The 21,431-nt window shown below is 38.1% G+C and overlaps 1 protein-coding gene across 2 annotated transcripts in view; it reads right to left on the bottom strand.

Annotated features, from left to right (window-relative positions):
• Window positions 1–426: 426 nt before the first annotated feature.
• Window positions 427–21,431, bottom strand: part of ELAVL2 (ELAV like RNA binding protein 2) — a 72,775-nt gene continuing 51,770 nt past the window's right edge. Inside the window, exons 4-7 of one of the 2 annotated variants that reach the window (XM_045518765.2) lie at window positions 15,706–15,859; window positions 12,229–12,454; window positions 5,009–5,047; window positions 427–4,415 (exon numbers count right to left, since the gene is read on the bottom strand). In XM_045518765.2, coding sequence (XP_045374721.1) covers window positions 4,088–4,415; window positions 5,009–5,047; window positions 12,229–12,454; window positions 15,706–15,859 — 747 coding nt within the window. In that variant the 3' untranslated portion in view covers window positions 427–4,087. The remainder of the gene's footprint in view (window positions 4,416–5,008; window positions 5,048–12,228; window positions 12,455–15,705; window positions 15,860–21,431) is intronic. The other variant, XM_045518766.2, reaches the window with a different exon arrangement.

Genomic DNA, 21,431 nt, shown 5'->3' with positions numbered 1-21,431 from the left:
AAGAGTACCAACAAGAGTAGGAAAATAAAAATGAACCATATGCTGCAATAACTGAGGCTATCAGTGCTCGTCAAACATTAATAAATTGTTATGATTTTACCAGGTTTTTTTGCTTGCTTCCAGTGTTGCAGGTTCCAATACGGTAACAGAGGCATAATCAAAGCCACTATCTCTTCTTTTGTTTCTTCTACCCAATACAAGGTATACACATACTGTTCTGAAAGCATATTAAAATTTCAACATACTTATTATTAAGGTATATGCATCTTCTTATTTCCAGGTAACCCTTTGAGTGGGAAGTTACAAATATCCACTACATTTCTAGTCATTTTATAATGTTAACGCTAGAACTTTCAATCTGTTTATTTAAAAACAAAAACAAAAAAACAGGAAAGTTAAATTGCTAACACATCTCCTCAAATAACATAAACTGATGTTTAGATTAAAAATTTATATTGGCTACTCTAACACTATAAATTGTGATACCCGAGATGATTTGGAAGCATAAAGTGAGAAGGGATTCTAAGAATGAAAACTTTTTTCCTCAAGCACACCAGTAGTTTCACAGACCTTTACTGAGAAATTTTTCACTATCTGCTCAAATATAAAAGAACTGCTTATATGCAAACCAGTCAAAATACTGATAAGCATGCAAGAAGAGAGAGGTGAGGGGAGGCTGTTCCAACATCACAAAATTAGAGTATTAAATTCATATAATAAAAAGGGAGCATGGAGATTTGAGATTAATTGCATGTTGGAAGAAAAGGAATTGTCTTGTCACTCAGCTAAGCTCTTGACTACTAAGTTGTGAATTCAGGACAATTACTTTTAGAATGGCTTTTCACCAAAAAAAGGCTGACAGATACAATCAAACTAAAAGAAGTCATTTAGTATACTTTGGGAAAAGAAAAGAAAAAAAGTACTTCATTATCTTATCAAATTTTCTTAAGTTCTATAGAAGTAGAATCTTTGCATAAAAGATCATCAAGAAATATTTTTCTCCCTCCACAGATTTGTTAAGGATGTGTTACAAGTGTTAAACATCCATGTGGAACACAGAGTTGGCAGCCTTCACGATTTGTACGTGTGTATGACACACATCAACCCTAACCTAATGCAAACTGAGTTTCGGATTTTAGAGAAGAGTCTCTTGACAATTTGGCATTTGGGCAACAAAAGTTAAATTTCATTCAACAACAGTTAATCCCATAGGTTAATTCAATCTTGCCAGTGGCAGCAGAGTAAGTTACCTTCCTTCCATTTGGTTTTTCTTTAGCCTCAGTGAATGTGTGAGGACAGTTTCCATTTGTTAAAAAGAAAAAAAAAAAAAGTTGATGGTTATTAAATCAGAGATATAGAATGATGTCAGCATCTTTACAACTAGCTGAGGAAACCACATATTCCTATAAAAATTACTCATCAAGTAATATTGGAAAGCTAACTAATCAGGTGTCACTCAAAAAACATTTTTTTTGGCACATTCTACTTCAATTAACATGCCTTTTGGAAATCTTATTTAGGTAACACCGCTTTCAACTAAAGCTCTGAGGGAACCTCTTTCAACTCGAGAAAGCAAGTTTATGAGTCTGAACACAGGAGCCCCCCAAGGTGTGTATAAAGACCTACTCACCACACTGTTCTTTCCCTTCAACTTTGTTTATTGATGTACTGAACATGAAAAAGTACAAAGAATCCAAACACAAAAGAAAACATGTACAGCCTCTTAAATACTCAACAGAATATATTTTCTATTCCAACAGATGTGAATTAAGTCATACTGTACAACTTCAAATAAATACCAGCCTTACATTTTATTAAGTGCTCTGATAAACACTGTAAAGTGAAGCACAATTTGCATGCCCTCTCATCAATGCCTTGGTTTGCTACAATAGTATAGGAAAGAAGCATGTAGCTGCTGTTTTCCCGTGAGGGAAATCTTATTTTTTTTTTTAAAGTATATACATGTATTTAGTTTTTTAGTTTTTTTTTTTTTTTAACGCAGGTTAACTCTGACCATCTAAATGCACCTAAGGATATGAGAAAGTGCTAAGCCAATTGATTTCTGAATAGCATTGAGTGGGTCAGCATGAAAACTCGCTTATTCACTTTAGCACGCGCCTCACAGTATATGTACTGTACTATACTGAAAGATTTTATAACTACAATTTTAAATAATAAAAAATAAAACTCAACGCAACCGCAAAGATAATGTACAACTATGTTATGCATAGCACATTGCCTGTTCTAAGGGGAAGCATGTGAGCATCTCAGTTTATACAAAAAGCAGGACGTAACTATATAGTTCTCAGTGCATCCTGATGAAGGCATTTTTGCCTTCAGCTTTTTTGAAAATTTATTATAAGCTAGATGCTAATCAGAAAATATTTTGTATTTTTTAAAATTTCTTTCATACATGGTAAAGACTTATTTTATTATTTCCCCAAATAGTGGTTTAAGCATCATACAAAGTTAAATTTCAATAGCATACAGATATTTATGATTTTTGTATGAAAAATGTAAGGAAATTTGTTCAAAACCTATGGTTATACTCATTTTTTTTTTACCACAAACATATTTATAAACGAAAATGTAGCATCACCATAAACAGCTGAAGCTAGACTATCTACAGACAAAATTAGCAACAAATCTGATGCACTGTAAATTCAAGTCCTCAGGACAACAAAAGTGATTAAGCAAGACCTCAAGTAACAATGTTAATGCCATTTACAAAGGAAAAAACTGATACAAAAACATTCAAAACCTGAACATCACTTGGCATGTAAGGGAAAAAAAAAATCAAATTAGCTGAAAGGTTCATAAACACAAGGTCTTATTTACATTACACAAAGCTCAGGTGTTAGCCTTGAACATAACTTTCAAAATACCTTCAAATATATCCAACTCAGATCACTTTTGCTGATTTGCTGCAGTACAAATCATGTGCAACATCTTTTTTCCTTAAGACAAAACAATTCTTTAAACAATACTGCAAGTACATCACTAAACACCATGAGCTCTATCTGAAGGGATTTCTTTAGGAAGAACAGATTTTTTTTTCCCCCATCTCTTGGTAATTTAAATTTCTTGCCTGCTCTTATATATTCTTTTGTAAATTTTTTTTATTTGTTTCAAAATCACAAATCAATGTGAGCCACCTATCACATAATAACCAGGATGATCAGACGCTCCACTGGTGATTACAAAAACGAAACCAGCAGTTTCCCCCAATGATTCTACTCCTTTCATACAAAGATCTCGAAAGTATTTTCTACATCATAAATCTTTCTAAATTTTCCAACCGCTGCAAATTTCCTGGTAAATTTTAAAAGCTCACTAGGTGTCATATGAAGAGATTTCTCAAAGTATTCAAGTCAAAATATTTGTTCCAGGACCAGTAAAAAGTTTCTCCAAATTTTCTTTTTTATAAAAATAGATGCTTTTTTTAAACCCACATCAAAGAGGCTCTTATCTCTTTGGCAAGGTACTGCTTTACGAAAAGTTCTCCAGTATTCTTACAATAAGCGTTTATAATGTAGCCCCCCCCTTCCCCAACCCAAATCATAATTACAAAATAAATACTGTTTTTAACTTCATAAATAAAAATGTAAACTTCAAAATACTTTTCTTAGACATAACAGCAATGCTTTAAATGTAAACCAAACACAAAGCTAATCAGAAAAAGAAAAAAAGGGGGAAAAAAAAAAAGACACAACCAACTGAAGAAATACAACACAAAGCCTCAATATTTACTCACAGGTTCAAGGCAGTTATGTAAAAAGAAAAGAAATGTCTTCCCTTAGCTGAAACACTTTAAAAGGTCCACCTTCTTCAAAGAAGGCAATAGAATGCAATGTGACAGGTAAAAACCCTGTACCTCTTGTCCATATTCAAACATAAAAGATATTTAAGAAGTTTTAATTCAAATACTAGCAATAAAAAATCTCACATATTTCTTAGGATGCTAAGTAGTCGTTTTATCCCCATCTCAACACTGACTTACAAAGACATTTACTAATGTATAAAGTTTCTCTTAACTTGCCTTTGTTGTATAGTTTTCATATATAAATGGACTGAGGACAAGAGCTCATTAGGCTTTGTGCGTTTTGTTTGTCTTAAAGGAGACCTGCAGTACTCTGTCCCCCAGACGGTATCCATTGAGGCTAGCTATCGCCATGGCGGCCTCATCATAGTTTGTCATAGTCACAAATCCAAAACCTTTGCATTTATTGGTGTTAAAGTCACGGATGACCTTCACGTTGGTGACAGCTCCAAAAGGCCCAAACATTTGCCACAGGATACTCTCATCTGCGTCAGGAGCCAGGTTGTACACAAAAATACACCACCCTGTTCCTGGGTGCCCAGGGATATTAATTCCAGCCAAACTGGTCATTCCATCAATGGTCATTGGAGAAAACCTACTAAACAAAATAGGAAACACACACACACACACACACATACACACACACACACACACACCACACAATAGAAACAGAGGTTGGTTACAGCAATGGATTTATTCTTTTCCCCTTTCCCATCCCCAGAGTTTCAGTAAATCCCTTCCCCACAACAGATACGTACAACTATTTGAGGTTTCAACCAAAGTCTGTGTGGCTGGCAGTGGCATGCTGTATTATCAAGGTATTAACACGTTATGAAATGGCCATTAAATGCTGTACTGAAATAATACTATCCACAATACCAAAGAAATATATTTAGAACAGGCTTCATGAATTGAGCAGGACCAGGGGCAAGAGGGACCAACACATACGGAAACATGCTGTAACGTCGCAATGCAATATAAAACAAACAATGGGGTTTCTAAAGACCAGGTGGCATCCAGTGGTATAAAAATGTTCCTTGAAGTCAACCGTGCTTCAAAAAGCAGCTTTTCATTCAGTTGTACATGCAAAAGAAAACCCAACACAAACTTATGAAGGGTGTCACTCCCCAAATCAAAGAAACTTAATTATGGGAAGGGATTACGCGTATCATGAACCTCTATCATTACCTCTTTACTCCATAAGCCATATTGAGCAGATTGTCCAACCTGCAAAACACACATTTAGCAAACTTCAGTTTTTAATTTTTCCCCTTGATGTTCAAGAAAGCTGGGCTCATTACTGCCATCTTCCAAGGGGATTTTTAGATATTAATTGTATGTGAAGTCTCAAAACAGAGAGTCTTTTTACATTCCTGAGTGAATGAGCACCCACTTCCATAAGACACTAGCTCTTCCAATGGATACAGTTTATCACTACAGGGGTCAGTGCGTGCAGGGAAAATGCTGGTGGTCATCTGAGGAAACCACTCAGAGAGGCAATGCGGAGGCTCTGGAATAGCTTGACATTTGGGTTCTCACCTTTTGCCAACAAGTTAAGTTCTAAGCACTCCACATACACCTACATGTTCTTTACACTGCTTTTAATTTCTGTAACTAATGGTTCCTGGGTATACGAAGGCACACAGATTAAGGGACTTGTTCAAAACCAAGAGGTTATTAAATGATGGCACCAATATTCAAACTCTTACAAAGAATTCCGTAAATTTCCCTTCAACCTCCCAAATATGAAGGACTTTCATTTCTTAGAATCAAAGTGGTGTTATTACAGTTAAACTGAACTTCACAGCTGAACCTCCCATTTCTTAATGTACTCAGCGAAGGTCCGTAGAAAGTTAAGACGGCAGACTCGCCGAGCGACAAAGCCAGGAGTTCTGACCCAGAGCCTGATGCCTACTGTGCCTGTGCTACAAGAGATGTCGCCTTCCTCGAGGTGTAAGAAGCCAGCTAGATAGAAACAAAGCAAACAACCTGAGCTTCTCTTAAAATTCTTAAAAGAAAGTAGATGGGGGTGGGTGAGCAGTCTTTAAAACTCTACCCCTTCCCTATTTCAAAAGTTAAACTAATTCTATAGTGCTTGATTCTTTTCATTTTATCAATTTCAGAGACCATTCTGATGTTCCAAATTTCCGCGATGCGTACCAATTTACTACATGTGTACAGAGGAGGTAGGCACAACTTAGTTCATTGCCCTATAACCTCAACTGCAACAATGTTCAACAGTCTCCACCCAGGATCCTGGGTCAGGGAGGAACCATTTTTTCTTTCTTTCAACACCTAAGAAAGGTTAAGTTTGAAGAATGTTTCAACTTTATTTTCTAACCTGCGGCCTCAAGTGAGGCCAGAGCACAACACGAGAAAGCAACTCCTTTTAGTTTTATTTAAAAAAAGAAAAAGAAAAAAGAAAAAATAATCTGCTTCTGGTCTTTCAGAAATGGAAAAAGAATCTTCACACATTCCAATTCCCAATCACCTCTGGGTATTTTGTGTGTTTAGTAAAAATGGAAGAAGAGAACTGAGCTGATGTAATACTAAGTATTCAAAAAAATAAAGAAAAGAACGAATCACAATGACAAAGGATCTTCATCTGCATCTGTCCGTCATGTCCCTCTAGCCTCTGGGAAGCAGGGACAAGTTCATTACTCATTGAAACACTTAAGCATGGAGCACGGCCTGGATCACTGAAGGTTTACAGTAACTATCTGCTGACTGAATAAAAGCAATGAGGTTACTAGCATTATCCATAACTAGTTAATCGAGAGTAAGAACTATCAGGCGGGCTGGTTGGGGAGCCTGTTTGCACACAGAAGTGAAGGCACACGTGTGGGAAAAGCACATGGGTGGGAGGGTTTTGTTTTGTGCAGAAGTGATGAGTATGGTCAAAGATGCCATGCCTTTATACTCCAAAATAAAGGCCCCAGATAACAGAAGTAAGGATGCAAACAAGTGGGTATCACCAACCACAAAGTAATCTGATACAGATGAAATTGCTGGAATGGTCAATACAGAATGCATTTGGAGTATGACACCCATAGAACAGAAGAGCATACTGAGGTCTCCTTCCAAAATACTGAAAGGCCCAGATGCAGAGACACCATATACATTCACTTAAAATACAGCTGCAACATCTCTGCCCATTAACTAGACGTACTCTGTCACTACCAGCTTAGGATACCAACCTGAAGTCCAGAGATACAATCTCCTAAGCACGTTTTCAGCTTTTTCAAGGCAGGGTGGAAACAAACTGCCCCAGAAGTGGGAATTACATGTGTGAAGGAAAATACATCTCATTTGTCACTCCCCATCCCAGGATGCTTCAGGAAGGAGGCCTAGGACTTTTATACTAGGATCTCTGAAGACCCTCTCAATGGGCCTCATGTTTGCCCTACATGTAAAATCCTGCATGGTACCATGATCCTGACCACTGATTTCTTCACTCAATACCCATCTGAGAAAAACACCCAGTTCTTTGGAATTTAATCCAAATTATCTGCCTCTGCCTCTCCCTCTTCCCCTTCCTTCTTCTCCCCCATCAATAAGAGAGCTGGGAGGAACATGGCTCCTAAGAAACAGAACATAGGCAATGCCGAACAACCCTGCCTGCACACAGCAGGGCCTAGCACTTTTCCTGCTCTCCGTGCCACACACACACAGGAGCTGGGAGAAGAGAGTGCACTCCGCGTGGGGAACCATGCACCCCAAGTCTCATAGAAGCTGGAAAACTGTAAACTGGGCAGTTAGCTCAGACACAAGGACCACATCTACTCTCTAGAACTATCCATCTTCTCTAGGTCTGTCCAGAGCTCAAGGACAGCCTTATTTTATATGTGGTCATTTAAAGATGGAAGCAAATTTTTAATGGAGACCAAGTTAGTAGCCTCCAGAATGACCTGAGGGGAGCGCGTGCGTGGCGGGGGGGTGGGGGATAATGATGTATAACAGTGTGGCAAATAAATATTGAAGTGCCCATTAAAAATATTCTTCAATTTAAAAATAAAGTATTCTTTACTCATACTGAATCAAATACACCGCACCCAATACCCTTATACTCGGTCCCACATATTTTCCTGAGGGAAGACTGAGAAATCCTCAAAGGGACAGTGACATTCTCACCTGTTCTTCAGTGTGGACGTGATCCACTTTACAAACAACATGTTAACTGGATTTCAAGGATTAGACTGAGAAACCTAGCTTTAATTAAAATAACCCTCAAAGAAGAAATAGTTTACAAGATTCCTGCAAACAAGTAAGAAATTACCATCATCAGAGTGAGGATGGTACCAGTCAGGGAAGCCCAAGCATGTAAGAAAAGGGAGAGCTGATTATTTCTCCTACTCCTAGTACAAGCTACACTTGAGCTTAGACACGAAATCATGGAACATGTCTCACATGACGTCACATAAGAAATTCCAAATTATCAAGATCGTAATTTTATAAATCTTGTTTTAAAGGCGTATCACTTACTACTATATTATGTAAATAAAATATGAATCTAGTTAGCATGGTAATTAGGGAGACACTGATAAGCCGTTTATTTCTTATTTTTATTTTCTATGTTTGATTAGGGCTTACGAATTAATGAACATAATAGCACAAGCCTATGTGCATATAATTTATGACTGTATGCCTAGTTTCAGATTATAACTAGACAGTATTTTGAATAGAAACATATTCCCACTTCAAAGCTAGATGTTTATCAATAAAGAATAAAAAGAAGGTATATGCTTAGTTTCCAAGAAATTTGGCTGACAGACAATGAAGGCCCACGGATGGGTAAAGGGGGAAACCTAAAGTCAAAGTCAGAAATAAAAATATAAAGAGAGATTATTAGTGGATAAGAAAATAAAAACTCTGAACTCTACAAATAATGGTTCTCAAAACTTCTCCAAAGCACCAACCAAGATCTGCTTTGACCAAGATCATCCACTCATGCCCTTATCCAATTCGATGGTATCATCTGTCCTCTAAGAGAGAAAAAAATTATTCAGAAGGATTGATACCAGTTTCTTCTAAAAGGAAACTGTGATAGTGCAACCAGCACGTGTCTTAAGTGAAATTCAAGTGCTGATCTAAAAGGCTCCTTTAAAAATGCATAAAGGCTTATGGACGCAGGCACACAGGCCATTAGACTAGATCATCTTTAATAAAATTAAGGCTGCTCCTCAAGAAGAGAGATTAAAAAAAATTTGGCTTTAAGCTTAATTCACATACCACGTCCCAAGAATATACTTAAGGGGCTTGAATTACACTATCCATCCAAATAAATAAGGCTAGTCTGATTCTGAAAACTGTAGTCAATTAGATGAGCATATTAGATTAGCAGTGCTCATGTTAAAATAATTCTCTTTCCAATTATTCATATGGGTTGACTGAGTCATAAACCTCACAAGCCCACTTTTAAACTTAACCTTTATTACATGGATTTTAATTTTCTTTTACCTTAAAAGATATGGTGCATTTCATAAACATTAAAAGCATCCTTGACTATTAATATTTATAACTTGTATTCACCAATCTCTCTCCACTCCCAAGGTCCTATGACAACATAAAAAACACACAGTGTGAAATATTCTAAGTGCCTGCTGAAAGGTGAAAAACTCAAGGCTAAAAGCATTAGGACAGATATTAGGGACAAAAGACCAAGGTAATGATCTAGATCTGAACTCACGGAAGAGCAAAATACCAACAAAGCAAGTCAGTCCTTAACTCAAGTATTTTTATGAAAGGAAAGATTCAACCTTAATTCAACAGAAGAATGGAAAACAAAAAAAAATCAACGTAATGACAGCTCAGTTTCAAAAACATTAAAGAAAAGCAACCAAACACCCATCAGGTTAAACCTGAACTCCAGGAATAAAGGCTCTCCATTTCTTCTAACACTCAGTGTAGACCAAACACCCTCACTGAGCTCAAAGACTGTTCAACATTTATTATCTAAAGCTGGATTATGAGAGGAATGGAAAGTGGGGTGACAGAAACAAGAGTGAAGACTCTGAAAAGGACAATGAATATCTTCATTTTCTGAAACCAAGTTTCCCTCACAACAAATGACTTTTACTCCTTTTATCCAAAATTTCTTATTATAGGAGGCAAGGAAGGGAAGAACTGCTAAAGTTAATTACCTACAGAACTGAAAGATAAAAGCATAGACTGGGCAGAAGATATTTTTTAAAAATATCAGACTTGACCATAAGAATACCCGGTACAGCTTTACCCAATCCCCCTCAAAAAAAGCACACAGCATGTGAAGAGGGGGAGTGGATGAAGTTGACAGCAGATACAGTATCTACTGGCAACCTGATATCCGCGTCACTTACATGCTATTTTAATAAACGAGCATTCCCCTGAAGACCCTGTCATTTCAGTCCTGCTGCCCAGTCTTTCTCAGAAGCCAATCTTGATCCTAAGAGCGCCGTTTTCCTTAATAACTACCATAAGACAAAAACCAGAGCTTAAACTGGGAAACACCAAAAATAACAAATTAACACAGCTTTCCACTAACATCAAACATCTCGTACTTCCACAGTGTTAAAAATCAATAGGTACATTTCAAAGAACTATTCTCTACCTAAGCTCAAAAATTACTGTCTGGGCCGCAAAGAGCTCTGAAGTTAACGAGACAGGCTGCCTAGGAAACACCTCTAAAATTCCTTCAAGCATGTCTGTGCTAAATTTGCAAAAAAACATTACTCACTTAAGATGCCACAGAGGAAACCTACAGGCAGAGCCAAGAAACGGCTTTGTGAAATTTCTTTCTCCACAAGAGCCAGCAGCAGCAGCCCGACACATCCCTTTCCCCAGCCCGGTCACCACTACTAGCCACCAGAGTCAAAGGTGGCCGGGTCTCCTTCCTGCGAACACTTCTTTTAAACCTTGCAAAGTTAAAGCAGAAAGTGAACACAAGGCTCAGTCAACTGGGTACCGAGTCATCCAGTTCCAAATGGAGCCTTTTGACAGTACAGCCTCTTCTGCCAAGGCAAAAGCCATCCCAAGTAGGAAATGAACATGGTATTTATGGAAAAGTTCTCTCTCATACCTCAGGTGACATAACTGAGTTTGTTAAAAGGAGATACTAGACTGATTTTATCTTCACTCTTGCCAGCACTCTAAACATCCAAATTGAAAAGAAAAAAGCTTGTGATTTAAGCTAGAGAACACATATCCCTTTATTAAGCTAAATTTTAAGTAATTAACTATTCTGTCCCAGCAAGAAAATAAAACTGATATAACTTGTGATTAAAAAAAAAAAAAATACACAGAACAACAACAACAAAAATACTAGCCTGGAGGTTACAAGGCATTATGCTACAGTGTAACATATGGCCAAAAAGGGTATCAAAAATGTTCCAGAAAATAAAAACTGTTTATGTCTCTTTGTTGTTTAACATGTAGAAGTCACTGTTCTCTTCACATGCGGATTAGGGATTTTTCTAAATGACTCGATCTGGATGTTGCCCCAGTATTAGAATCAAACTTTAAAAATTGAACTATTTATCCCTGTCTGTAAGATACATTTTCTTTGGGCGAAAAATGCATGGTCATTCTATGGACTACACAGAGGTTAGAGAACTACCACCCACAGGCCAAATCCAGAATGCCATCTGTTCCTCTACAGCCCTGGAGCTAAGAATGGTTTTTACATTTTTAAAGAGTTGTTTAAAAAGAAAAAAAAAGTACATCAGAGACCATGGCCTACAAAGCCTTAAATATTTACTATCTGGGCCATTCCAGGGGTCTTCCAATCCCTAAACTATAAAAAATAAAAACTGAAAAAGAGCAGACAGACTTACTTATACTTAATGTATTCATGTAAGTTACATATCCTTAGTGGTACGCGTATTCTAAAACTAAGTAACTGAAAGAGCTTGACCTGAAAATTGAAACACAAGAATAAAATCTCATCAAGCTAAAAAACAAAAAGGGGACACTGGAAGCACTGCAAACAGCTAAGAAGGCCCCCAGCATTCTGCAGGTCAGGGTTTCCCAACCTGGGCACCAGTGATGCTGGGGCCGGAGGGCCTGTTGTCGGAGGCTGTACTGTGCGCTGCAGAATGATCAGCAGCATCCCTGGCCTCTACCCACTAGACGCTAGCAGCACCCACACCCCGGTTATGCCAGCATAAATGTCTCCAGACACTGTCCATGTCCCCAGAGGGGCCAGATTACGCCCGGCTGAAACCACACCTGTAGGTCATCACTGTTTTGACCCCACCTTGGATAATAGCAAAAGACACTATTTCCCAAGTAGGTTTTCTCTGTGCCCATAAGAAAAAAAGAAAAACAACAACAACAACTATAGAAAACCAGAGATTCTGTCAATAAAAGGACTGGACAGCGAACCTGACAGTTCTGAGTTGAGTAGCTGGGCATAAGAACCAGACCAGACTTACCTAAAACGCTGTGCCTGCTGAGCTAGTGGTCCTGGATACCTTCTGTTTGGAGACTGGTACAGCTGGGAAAGGATGGCCTGATTGGTTTTTTGGCTTGGATTATTAGCAAACTTTACAGTGATTGGCTCTGTGGCACCAGGAGGTTTCTGGCCATTTAGGCCTTTGATAGCTTCTTCTGCCTCAATCCGCTTGTCAAATCGAATAAACCCTACACCCCTTGATATGCCTATGGTAGATGTGGGTAAGGATTTGGGAAGGAGGGAGTGGAAGGAGACAGGAGAGAAGAAAGGATACATTAATTTTTCCTTCTCAAGAACATATTTTCACCCACATATAACATCTGCCACAAAATTACAGGAGGAGGAAAGTTTTACCTTTAACTTAGTAGCAATTCAGTCTAGCAACACAATTTTGCATTTTTTTAATGCATGAAATGCATTCAATTTATTAAATTAATGCATTAAGTCCATTATCACATGCCTACCAATAAGCCAAGGAGAAAAGAAAGCACACAAGCATATGCACGTTTCCTTTCCCCACCTTCTTCTCTCCCTCTCATACACTTACACTCTTTCATGTCAACAGTACACCTGCCTTGTGTTCTTCCAATTATGCTACTGGACAAGCAGTTCAGAACAAAGAGCACAGCAGCTCCTTTTCTTGCAACAAAAACAGACCTAGGCATTTGCTAAAAATGCTAAAGCTATGCTAAAAATACATGCAGCACAGCAGCAGAGATAAATTTCAGCTAAATTTTTAAATAATAAAATTCTACTTAATAACATTGTATAGGATACCGATCTTTTAAGAAAAATGCCTGAAAAGGCCTTTTCTGGTTCCCTGAAGCTCCCCTACTGCTTTTAACTGGCTGCTCTTTATTAGAGAAATGATATATGCAGAAAAAAGAAGAGGTAAAAGAGGACCTGGAGTTTAAAAATAAATAAGACAGAAGTAAAGCTACAAAGCTTTCTTTCCTTGGCAGCATTGCTTCTGACAGCGGAATGCCATTCTCTGGCTCACGCTCTCCCTACTTTGAGAGACAAGAACGGGAAAGTAGAAGGATGGCCAAATACCTGTCCAGCTTTTGAGAAACAGTAGCGGGAAACCCAACTCATTCCATTTAATTAGTTTAACAGGCTATTTGGGGTGGCCATAGCTGGCCATCATGAGATAAGCAGTTGCAGGGAGATTTTTCTTGGCAAGCAAACTGGTACTAGCACTCCCAGCTTGGGACCACTAGCTAGAAAAGCCCAGATGATTCAGAGTATGTCACTGAAGTAGAAAAGAATGAGAGGTCATTAAGAAAGATAGGCTGAGAAAATGCAACAGACCATCATGATTTACAGGAACTTTAAAATTAAAGAATGAAGGTCTACTGGCTTTACAATTAGTACCATGTAAGTTGAATGGCTTAGAATTTTATTCCAAGGTAGATTGGGCATTTTTTTCCCATAAACACTTATCTCAGACAGCCCCTATCACTTTACCTTTCCTATTTAAATTCTATCTGCTGCACATTATTACCACCTGATGGCTGAATAACAAAATTGTAGGATTTTTCATTTAAGGTAAAATGGGTAATTTCATGTTGAAAGCAATAAGTATAAAGATGAAACAGTGAAATGACAGCCAATCTATCCTTTTAATTATCTATTAGCTCCTGCTGAGATTTAACAACCCCTAGGACTTCACTTTTTCATGCACAAGGAAAGCATTAGACAGGAAAGGGAATGGTCTCTATAAAGGATAAGTTGTCTAAAGTTATGGTACTCAAAACTGAGCAGATCCAAACAGATGGTAAAATGCACACTGAGAGGTTATTCATTAGGTTTGGGGGGGGGGGCAAAATGTGCATTTCTAACAAGGGTCCAGGAGGATGCTGATGCTGCGGGCGCAGAACCTCACTTGAGAACCTCTGACTAAACCAGGAGGTGGCGAGACAAGTCCACCTGTCAGCCTACGTACTCAGGATGGACCTGCAGATAGGAGAGGGGCTTTCTGCATCACAGGTGAAATTTACTTTTGATTCAAGTCCTCACTGAGAGTAGAAGAATTAAAAAGCACAAATAATAACAAAATAAAAGGTCTTTTTGGTTGCTCTACACAAATATATCTGGATTGCTAGGCCTGGATTTCTATTTGACCCCATTAGCAGTCTGTGTGATGCAACACATTGTGATAGAATGAATGAGAATTATGAAATGCAGCTAGGAAGAAGAGATCACATTTTTATATACCCTCACTGGACTAAGCTTTCTCCACACAGTGAGACCCATAGGCCGTTCTAAGCATGTGAATGATGGTAGACATTTTTCTTTACTCAGACCTCAGAAGTACAGTGTTTAGATCCTATAAGAGACTAATTAACAGCACAGAGGCAGAGAACATAGGCTGCTTCTGATCAAATTCAGATCAACTAAACTGATTTTCACTTGAAGAATTAGTAACTTGGCCTGATTTTATTCTGTGGTCCATTGCTTTCTTAAAAAAATCATATACAGCAATGCACAATGTATCTTCATTAGTACTATCATTATGTAAGAGAGAGAAAGAAGGAAAAAGACAGAGGAAGAGAACAGGGTGAGTTCTCTTTTACTCTGGAAACAGGGGAGAGAGAAACACACAGAAAAGAGGAAAACCTATTTCCTTTTAAAAAAAAATTTTTTTAAGTCCCACAAAATCTTCATGTGACTGCTTGAGTATATGACACAGCAGGTGATTTTTTTTTCCACCTCCTTACCGGTTTTCCCTATTTCCAGTAAGTCTTAAAAAGAGTAAATATTGTTTTTATAATAGAAAAATATGCTTGTAGTTTATTTTTTAAATCTGTAAAGAAAAACTAGCAATACAGATGTGATTAACTAAAAGCTTTAGCAGAACAGCTCTCTTATAAACAAAATTTTTAATAAACTTATTAGTTTGGTTAAAAGTTACATTAAGCATAAAATACATTTTTAACATTCAAAATTTCAAACTCTTACACATGCCTATATAACACAGCATGGACCTGGAAAACAGCCTTAACAGCAATTACTAGTGTAAATGTGGTATAACTCTCCCCTGGAGAACTAGCTGCACTGAACTACACCTTTTACAAATATAAGATTGTTTATTAGTAGTTTATAAGGAGGCTGGAGATCTTTTTTATGCAGCAGCTTTGAAACGACGATCATTAATTTGTAATAATTACGTATAATAACTTGTATATAGTAGTATTGGTAGATTTATTATAAGCCATGAAACAGGTTCTGAGCCTGCACCTTCAAGGAGAAAGTGACTCAGGCTCACTCACTGCACTCCACAATCTATTCTCATTCATGCATATTTATGAACGATTCCAGCAGAAAACTGCATTTTTTGGCCCACGTATGCCTGTGATGTGTTCTAGAGGCAAGACTGCGGTATGGGGAGGCAGAATATTTCACAATCCGCCAATCAGAAAGGGTAAAAGATTGTCCAGAGCAGCTGCCTACTTACCAGTGACCTGGTCAACAAGAATACGAGAAGTAATTATGCGTCCATATTGTGAAAAAAGTTGTTCCAACTCCTTCTGGGTCATTGTTTTCGGAAGTCCACTGACATACAAATTTGCATCTCTGATAGAAGCGGAGCTTGGGCGGGCATAGGAAACCTGGAAAAGGGAAATGAAACATACGTGCGTACTCAGTCACCTCCCTTCAGAAACTCAAGAAAGCTTAAGCTGGGTAGGAGCTTTTCCCTAAGGAGCATACAACAAACACTGAAGCTGAACCAAGCCCAGCATTAATTTTAACTGTTTTACTCATTTCTGGAGAAATTCTCAACAAACGGGAAATGCCATTCCCTTGGGCAGAGAGAAGAGAGTATTTACTCCCAGGTTTGTTAAAGTATTCAAAAGAAACCACTGGTGCCCACAGCAGAGTACTACTCACAGTAATAAACCGCCCTCAAGGAGGCCGACCCCCCCTAAACTAGGGATTTAAGCTCAACCGAACGACGAAGCTTAAGGATTCTAAATTCATCTGACATGTTTGTGTGACCTGTTTTTGCGCCTCTCCCATCTGTGGGGGTGGTGGTACAAAGTTACTAAAAGAAATCATTTTAAGCATACTCTTTTGATTTATTCCAAAATAGCTATCTATCATCCTTAAATTCCCAGAAGTTTAAGTATGAATGAACTACATCTCCCATTATCCCCTGCCTACTGTCTTGTTGTCCACAAATCTCTTTAATCTTCATTTTCAAAAGGTCTTAGGCTCCTTTATTGACTTTCCCTGTTGTTTTTCGTACCCTTTAAAAAAGCTTCCCATCTTTGAGATAGCGTGTCCAAAACTGTACAAGGACGTAAAGATAAAGTAAGTCTGCTTGTATTTATCATCAACATTCTTTACAGACACTCCAGGAGGGAAGGAGCTGTATCTGTCACTCTCACCACCATACAGTCAGTACCTTGTATATCCTGCATGCTAGAACATTTGCTGAGTAAAGCCACTCTGGTAACCCACTGATCCCGTGGGTCCACAACAGCTTACAAGGGGCATGGCATTCAAGGGATGGTTCATCAAGTCATCTCAGTCTTGCCCAAATTGTTAATGGACAGCTCTTTGCCTTTAACAACCCATCTCTGACAATTTTTAGACAGCCCTGAGTCTCATGCACTATTCCTCACTACATTCCCTTTGGTTTAGTGGTAAGCTCTTCTGGAAGAACCGACTACAAGGACAGAAACTTCACAATATATTCCATCTACAGGATCACTCAAAAAAAATGGCCAGAGGGTCTAGCTCTGGCCAGTGAGCCTAATTTGCTGGGATATCAGCACGGAGTAACTTCTGCCTGTTCGCTGTATCCATCAGTATCCCCCCCAATCCTGGCCCACTGCTTACTGCAAACACAAATGAAAAAATGCCTGCTGAATTTAAACAGTTTTTGGTATTTGGTAGAAACACCAAATATTTTCTCCATATTTTCAATTTTGTCCATAGTTCTCTGTGTTACCACTTTTTATTTTTTATTTTTATTTTTGCTTTCCAGAAAGGAAAAAAAAAAAAAAGAAGACAGGTTTTTATAAAGGTCTTGCTGTCTTTCACCCTTACCCCATGGTGTTAACATTTAATACTCTTTATCATTTATTCCACAAGTTTGCTCATTAACAAGTGTAAATACATTTGTTCCAAAAGCTCTATTTGGAAGTCACACTAGCACCATCCTGCACTACAGATTCAAGGAATTGGGAATAGTGGTGAAGAGAAGATAGTTCACTAATCACATACTACTCTTTTTTTCTTTATGCTTAAATACTCAAAAGCAATGAAGATTGGGGAACTTAAATGCAAGTGAAAATTAAGAAATTAAGGAAAATTCCAAGCGATCAAAATAATTCAAATAGAATCTAGTCTCGGGACCGCTATAAAATAATAAAAACAAAGCAAATGAATTACACATACATTCAGTGATGTGAATACACAAATAACCGATTTATTTTCTCAAGTACAATCCTCAATTATCTGGGTAAGCTAAAAATCTGACCACTCAGACTCTGTTAGAATCTAGGACTTCAAGGCTTTATTTCAGTGGCAGGGATCTCTCAGCAAGTCAGCTGGTAGTCTGCTCCAGACCATGTGACTGAAGTGTTCCCTTTGTGAAGAGCCCCTTCCCGTGCCCAACAGGGGAAGCATCGATAACTTCCAAGACCGATGAAGCAGGCATCCTCAACACGCGCTCAAGCATGGCATGAGGCAGGGTAACAGGAGTGAAAGGTGACACTTCTCTAACCAATGTGCTTGGGCTCACAACTAGGTTTCATTCATTAAGGACTCGAACTTAAGGCAAATTCTTTCTTCTATTACTACGTAATTGTGCCTTCTTTGTATGGTTAATAGGAGTAATAAAATAATCTCTAATCCACATAAAATGCTATTAGCACAGAGCCTAAAAAGTCAGAGGTGACTACACTATAAATACTCAGCTCTACACGCACCTGAGAGTGTAGACAAAGACCCAGACGATTAAAGTTGAGAGTAACCTGAGTCCATTACTGTTTTCCAGAATAATTTACTCATGCAGTGACATTCACTGCTTTGTGCATTTCAGAGGAGTGTGGGTGGAGTGTTTTAAAAGTTATCCTAAAATATATTTAGGAAACCGGTTTTATACTTAGTGCTTATGTAAAAGCTTTGAAAACATACTTGGGTCAGTTATGTTATCTGCATTTTTCTCCCCCTTCCATGTCCAGTCTTCAGTTCACACGGCTGCTTTAATTTCCAACCAGTATGGACTACATCTTATTTTCTGTATTCTCAATGCTCTGGCATTTAGAGCCTTGATCCTGGAGAGACTGCCCCTCCCAGGGCAGTAAATGACTCCCCAGTGAACATACCTTTGAAATACACACCAGCCAATCCAGAGGCCACCCCTTGTCTCCTTTATCAAACTCTCACACCAAACCAATATTCCTCCTGCTCTAAATCAGCTTAAGGCCAGGTACCAGACAATCACTGACCACCCTACAGCCCAGATCCCTCCAACATTATTCACACTATCCAATGTTAAAATGACCTAGTGTACCTACCCTACCTTGCCCTTTCCTTTCCACTAGGACCCCAATAAAGGCTCTGAGCCATGCTCTGCCCTCTCCCCTCTGCCTCCTGACCATCCTGGTGCTTCCTCACGTGGCCCTGCGTGGTATGCCGCGTCTCCTGTTTCTACAGATCTATAAATATAAACTTCCTCCTTCATAACAATCATTTATGTGTCTGCATGTCTTACCATACCTACTTATAACAAATCCTGGGTACATTTTTAGAATCCAGTTACATTAAAAGAGTTCTAAGAACCAATAACAAAACCTTCTCAAAACATTGTTTTTTCAGTAGCTTTGTCAAAGAACTCATTCTTATCATCATAGGCAGGACAGAGGGGACTAAACTGCACAGAAATGCAAGATGGTAACAGTATTTCCACTTAACCTACATTTAGGGGTGTATAGGACTCCATCATTGCCAAAACGCTTTCAAACACATTATTTTGTTTATGCCATGCAACAACCCCATGAGGTAGGTAGGGCACACATTAGTGTTTTACAGCTGGGGAAACATGTACAGACAAGATAAATAACATCCCTAAGGTCATGCACAAGTGTTGAAGTCTGAATCCAAATTCTGAGCTTCTGAACCCATGTCCTTGTCTACTTGTCCAGTTTTCCTGTCAGGATACCACACCACAGCAGCGAGCTTATCAGTGCACTTGTCTTGAGAGTTTGGAAAAATCAAACGAATCTTGTTTCTTAAACACACACAGTAAAACTGAGCAGAGACAGCCAAACAGGATGGCGCTACAAATCAGTTAAACTTATTTTATTTCATTTTCCCATTAGTATTTTTTTTAAAGTAACTTTTTCCCAAGAAAGGATGAGTGGCCACTAATTGTGATTAACTGGAGAAAGTATGCATCATAATTAGGATTCCGAAATTAGCTTTATTACTTTCCAATTCTTAGAATGTCATTAAATGAGGAAGGCGCCACCACCTCCCTCTGCCCACTTCCAGGAAAAAGAGATGAAGGAAGGGCCACCGCCCTCCCGCCTCAGACCCATGTGCTATGTCTGCCCCTGTGCCTTTATTGTTTCTTTGGATTAAAGCACCCCCTTCCCCTGCTCAATCAAGGAGAGCACTGTCAGGAACATCCTCCCTTCCAGGAAAAAGAAAATATTTCTTCCTCTTCTACCTCAAAGGATTATAAACAGAAAATGTACTTAGACCAAAGTGGGAAGAAGACTCACAGTGGAATAAGGACTTGTACCTTAGAGATTCAATCAGTTTCCAGACCAAATGCTGTATCTGGCGATTATCAGCAATTCTTGACCATGTTTTTTCTGTGGATTTGGAGCTCACACTGGTGCCCTGCTTTAATACTTACCTAGAGAAACCACTCTTGGGTTATTGGAAACTTCAAAGTATTAAGTCTATTTCTGAGGTTCTTCAAGACTAAAATACAATTCCTTGGAGAAGAGCCAAGGGATGGTTTTGTTTTACAGCAAATTCTGTGTTACAAATACTTCAAAACAAGGAACCCCCAGCATAAGTTTCAGTAGAGTCAAAATAGCTTCTTCGTTCACCAAATGCAAGCTGCTCTCCAATCTACATTTACTGGATTAATAGGTAGGCTTGTGTTTTACATTTTCAGTCATTTAAACAGGTGAATATTTAATGCCTGAGGAGCAAGGTTATGAAATGTCAAAACTACTAAGTGAAGGATCTAATTTAAGAGGGAGCCAGAGAGCCTGCAATTTAAATATTTAAAGATGAAACAGAGAGTACAACACTCAACACCAATCTACTCCAAAGATAGCAATCTAAAACTCAGGTTTATTCTGAAATTCCTCACAACCGTACAAGTGACATAATAAACAAAGACAAGCAATAGTGAGATTATTTAAAGAAAAAAGAAGGGAGGCAGTCCAGAGAACCAGGCAAATAAATGCTCTAACCAGTGACTTCTTAAACTGTTCTTCACAAATGAGATCAGACTGGACAAAATAGAGATAAAAATACATTTATCAAAGGAACTAGGTCTTGAAAATGGAATAGTTTGAGACACAGTATATTCCTTGTAATTAAAAACTAATTTCTTCATTAGCAACTAAAACTAATTATACATTAAACATTCAAGGACAAGTAACACATATACTAAGAATGGGCTATCAAAACACAAGTTAATCAAAATACACAGAATGAAAAGGAATGAAATTCTCTTAAGGAGAAGAACTGGCACTTTATTACATGTACATAGTGAAGTTTAACATCCCTGTATATCACTTTAACAGAAGTCCATCCAAATGCTTTTGTCCAAAAATACAACTGCTCTCAATTCTCTCTGCTTCATCAATGGAAAGATCAGGGACAGTGGACATTAATACCAACAGATTAAAGTGATAAGGACTATAAATGAACAAAGAAATCCCTTCTTTATTAAACTAAGGACCTCTGAAAAATCTCCCATTGGCAAGATCACCACTGAACAACTGAACAACTTCTATCACTTGTCAATTACTGACCTAGGACTACAAACATTAAACTTGAAAATTAGATACTTGCCCCTTCAGACTATTTTTTTTTTTAAAAGCTCCATTCAATCTCTTCAGCTGAAAGGAGTGGACAAGGTCATAGTTATGAGTATTTAATCTGAGTTAATTGCTGTTCATATCAAAAAAAAAACTTGGAGTC

The sequence above is a fragment of the Camelus bactrianus genome, chromosome 4, assembly GCF_048773025.1.
Source record: "Camelus bactrianus isolate YW-2024 breed Bactrian camel chromosome 4, ASM4877302v1, whole genome shotgun sequence".
NCBI lineage: Eukaryota > Metazoa > Chordata > Mammalia > Artiodactyla > Camelidae > Camelus > Camelus bactrianus.
This window is presented reverse-complemented; position numbering and strand designations above follow the sequence as displayed.